At 32.8% G+C, this 4,242-nt stretch overlaps 1 protein-coding gene across 1 annotated transcript; it reads right to left on the bottom strand.

The window, feature by feature from the left end:
- Positions 1-2,727: 2,727 nt before the first annotated feature.
- LOC141685897 (cytochrome P450 83B1-like) lies at positions 2,728-3,720 on the bottom strand. The gene is made up of 2 exons (XM_074490975.1): positions 3,505-3,720; positions 2,728-3,390 (listed from the first exon to the last, which is right to left on the bottom strand). Exons 1-2 carry the CDS (start codon positions 3,718-3,720, stop codon positions 2,728-2,730), a joined length of 879 nt encoding a protein of 292 aa, XP_074347076.1.
- Between the last annotated feature and the right edge of the window lie 522 nt (positions 3,721-4,242).

Genomic DNA, 4,242 nt, shown 5'->3' with positions numbered 1-4,242 from the left:
TCTATTCTAGCACCAAATGCAAATTTATACATATATAATGAATATTTTATTAGAAAAAAATTATGCAATTACAAATTATATAAAAACACAAATTCAGCTAACAATAAGAAATTTAATATGCAATTACTTAGTAATGTTGATTTAATTTTTTGTTAAATTATCTGTCAATCGTGTTGCTCATTGCTTGACTAAAGTTTCGATGTAAAATATTAGTTATGTATTTTTGGACAACAGTATATAATAACGTTGAGTTCGTTGTTTTAATAAGATTTGAGTTAATGAAAACTACATATAATTTACAAAGAAAAATCACAATAATCGTATAATTTTATTTATTATATATTTTAATAAAAAATTTAAAATATTTTTTTATAATCATTATTTAATATTAATATTTTGATCCCGGGCCCTAATTCCCACGAGTTATCTCTACTGGATAGGACGTTGAATGAAGTGTACTTGGCATTTTTTAAACTTTTTTCAGTGTAAATAGTATTACCAATGTGCCCTTGGGAGTACATTTCTTGAGAAGAAACTGAATTCAAGTTGGAGGGTAAAACAGGGAAAAGGGTTCAGGAATTATAATATATATAGATATAGATATAGATACATAGATGTGCATGATTTTTTATAGGGAATTAATCAGGAGCCAACGTGAGATGGGGGAGACATACAGCCAACCCACAGCAATGAAACATTGCGGGAGGAAGCAATGTTTCAATGCGGGACTTAACCTCCGCAATGATTCATTGCGGCATGTCGCCATGCACAGGGAATATTGTGCACTCCACAATGTTTCAATGTTGGACAGACCCACAGTTTTTAATGCCCCAACTGTCCCTCTCTTTAGCTTTTAATGCTCTTTTAACTTATTCTAATATTTAACTTATTTATATAAGTATAAAAATAATATTAATGTTCAATGGTAATTAATTTTTTAAAATATGTTAACATTAAATATAAGTAGAAGTAATATTTTAAAATATTATCAATTTTAATAATAAATTTATCAATTTTATTTTTTCTGTAATTTTTCTTTAAATTATCCTATGAATTATTTTAGTTTAAAAAATAATATTATTAATTTTATACTTTTTAGTGAATTGAGTTATTTTAGTTTAAAAAATTTATCAACAGTCAAACTTATTTTTTGTGCAAAACTTATTTTATGTGCCAATATTAATAAGAATTGACTGGTCAATAGTGCAGAAGGTTGACCGACACACCGCAATGAAACAGTGCGGCTGTTAGGACAACCCGCAATGCTTCATTGCGGCAATTTCAGCAGTCAAATAAATTAGCTTCAACAAAAAATTTTCTGTGCTAAATTTAATTTTGTGAATTTTAAAATTCAGATTTTCACCTATAAATAGTCCTGCCTCATCTCATTTTTTTCAACATTCTCTTCTCTATTTTCATTCTACATTTTCTCTTCAACATTATCTTCTCTATTTTCCGAAAAATGGTTTTCTACTATGATTTTGACAATAATAAGGTAATTATCGATGGTGTGGCTTACGACGGGCCCGAAGGAGAAGAAGACATGGCAATAGCTCTCCGCCGTATTCAAATGGCGCTTGAGCGCAAAGAAGAAAAGGAAAATGAAGCCAAAGCGAAGGCGGAAAAGTCGAAGAAAAAGAAAGACGACGATAAGGGTGATAAAGGCGGTTCCTCCAACACCGTTAAAGTTTGATCATTCTCGTCGACATAAAATATTATTATGTATTTTTTTTGAAAAAAATATTTGAATGTACTCCATTTATATTTGAATGAAATAAATTATTTAATGTTTTATTTTTCTTGTACTTGTCCAATTTATTTTATCAATTTTAAATTTTAATAAACAAATATAATGCTAAAATTTGAAAATGTGAAAAACTAAAAAAATGAAAATTTATCGAATTTTCGTTATCCAACTATGAAAATGCAGATCCCAGCCATTCGTTTTTTCCTTTAACGGTTCTAATTTGTTGGTTGTAAGTGGTCCCTATCCAACTATGGTGGTGGATAGGGACCCTTTTTTATATTCATGTATTTTACTTGATGGTTGATATAATTCTAGCCGGAAGGACACAAAAAAATTGTTATGCATCTCCATTTGGCTGACCATCTGTTATTTTTTCCCCAGAGTCTTAGCAAGAATCTATTTACTGTATCTTCTTAATTTTGAATTATTCATACTAAAGAATCTTATTCATACTTAAGAATCCGTACACTTGCAGTTCTGAAACTTACTGTTTAGTGAAAGTAAGTTGTCCTGTATTGACAGAAATAAATATTATGCATGTGTTGCTACTTGCTCGTAACTATGTAAATGAATGCAGGTTTTGTAAACTCAGCTCACACCATTTATCTACTTTAATAGAACTATAGTTGTTTCTAGTTATTGCAAGCTCAATGTGACCAAATTATAGCTTTCCCTAGGATTTGGTTTCATTAAGTATCATATTTATCTTCTTAAGCTTACAAGAAGGAGGTGGTTATTATTGCTGATTAGTCTGTGTGTTCTCTGTAATTGGTTTCTTATATTGTTCAACTGAAAAAACAAAGACAAATTCAGTACACAAACTATAATGCTGGATTGAATACAATTTCACAAAAGATAAATATTACAGAAAACACACTGATCATAAAAAAAAAAAGCAGACAGACAGACAGATAGAAATTACACCAGAGTTGCTTGCATAGTTGCATTATGCATAACACATTTATTCAAACTTGTAATGCTTAATCAATAATTTCTGGGATAAGACACAGAGGATTCTTCTTGTGAAATGTTAAGCCAGGCAGTGTGGCCATGTCAATATCTTCCCTGCTTGTACCTGGAGGCAATTTCCAGTTAAAAGAGTAGAGAAGATTAGCAACCACTAGCTCTGTCGTAGTTGCTCCCATTGATATTCCTGGACATATTCTCCGGCCTGATCCAAATGGTATCAGCTCATAATCATGTCCTCTAAAATCTATATTACTATTCATGAATCTTTCGGGTGAAAACTCATCCGGATTTTCCCAACATTCAGGATCCCTTCCGATGGCATATGTGTTTATGTAAACACATGTTTTAGCTTCAATATCATAGTCACTTAGCTCACACTTTTCAATGGTTTCTCGATGCAGAAGTGGAGCAGGTGGCTGCATTCTCATTGCCTCCACTACTGCCTTAAGATAAACAAGTTGTTGGATTTCGTTTTCGTCTAAATATCTTTTCCCTCGTGCAAAATCTCTAAGCTCCTGTTGTACTTTCTTCATTGATACGGGGTTCTTGATTAACAAAGTCATGACCCAAACTGCAGCTGCTGTAGTTGTATCCGTTGCTGCAACTATAAAGTTGTGTGCATAACGTAGGAAAAGCAAATTTTTTAGCACACATTTGCTTAAAAGGTACTCAAGCTAAAAAAATTACATGTACTTCAAGCTAAAGTTTCATCAAATCACTTAAAATGTTTTTTTTGTAGAATGACCAATAGCAAAAATGTATTATGAATAAACCGACACGGGTATTACCATTAATATTGCTTTGATGTGATCAAAGGTGAAATCGGAAGACTCCTTTTTCATCTGAAGTAAGATGTCGAGGATGCTGCTGCAGTCTTCAGTAGATGTTACAGTGGATGTGCGAATATGTTCATCGATGAGTTGTTGATAAAAAGTATCTGTTTCACTAAAACTCTTCTCCAACCGAGTCCAGGCACCATTAAGGTTATCAATCAATCGACCCATCAGAGGAAAATAATCTTCAAGAAAGAAACTTACAAAATTGGCCTGAGTTTCTCTAATTAGCCAGTGAAATTTACTACTCATACTGTTGGACCAGGACAACAGGTACCAAATGAATTATAGTTAGGATAATTGTGAAATATAATATAAATTCCAAGAAGGCCCACTTTGTAAGGTAAAAACCCATTTGGGACTTAGTATAAATACAAGACAACAACATCATTTGAAGGGGTTGACAAATTAAAGTAAAAAGACAATCTCCTAAAATCATAGTCTAATAATATAATAATATTGTTGGAACATCATTTGGCGCTAGAAGGAACTTTGCTTTAACAGATCCAACCAGAAAATGATTGTGGAAGTGCTTGATCCGGGAACCGCCGGACCGACTCAGGTAAAGGAGTTGACGGCAGAAATTGCCGCCGACCCCTCGACCCACGGCGATCATGAACTGCCCAAACAACCGGCCTTAAAGCCGAAGTGCTTGTTCCCCCACCTGAAGTCCTTCCTAAAGGCCAATCGTTG

The sequence above is a fragment of the Apium graveolens genome, chromosome 2 (genome assembly GCF_009905375.1).
Source record: "Apium graveolens cultivar Ventura chromosome 2, ASM990537v1, whole genome shotgun sequence".
Lineage (NCBI taxonomy): Eukaryota > Viridiplantae > Streptophyta > Magnoliopsida > Apiales > Apiaceae > Apium > Apium graveolens.
Note: the sequence above shows the minus strand (reverse complement) of the source record. Positions and strands in the feature narration are given on the sequence as shown.

What these genes read in the sequence shown, in the direction of transcription:
- LOC141685897 (XM_074490975.1), bottom strand. Translation starts at nt 3,720, where the DNA reads ATGGGTCGATTGATTGATAACCTTAATGGTGCCTGGACTCGGTTGGAG. An exon ending in ACATCAAAGCAATATTAATG is followed by an intron (nt 3,391 to 3,504) that starts GTAATACCCGTG and finishes TAATTTTTTTAG; the next exon opens with CTTGAGTACCTTTTAAGCAA.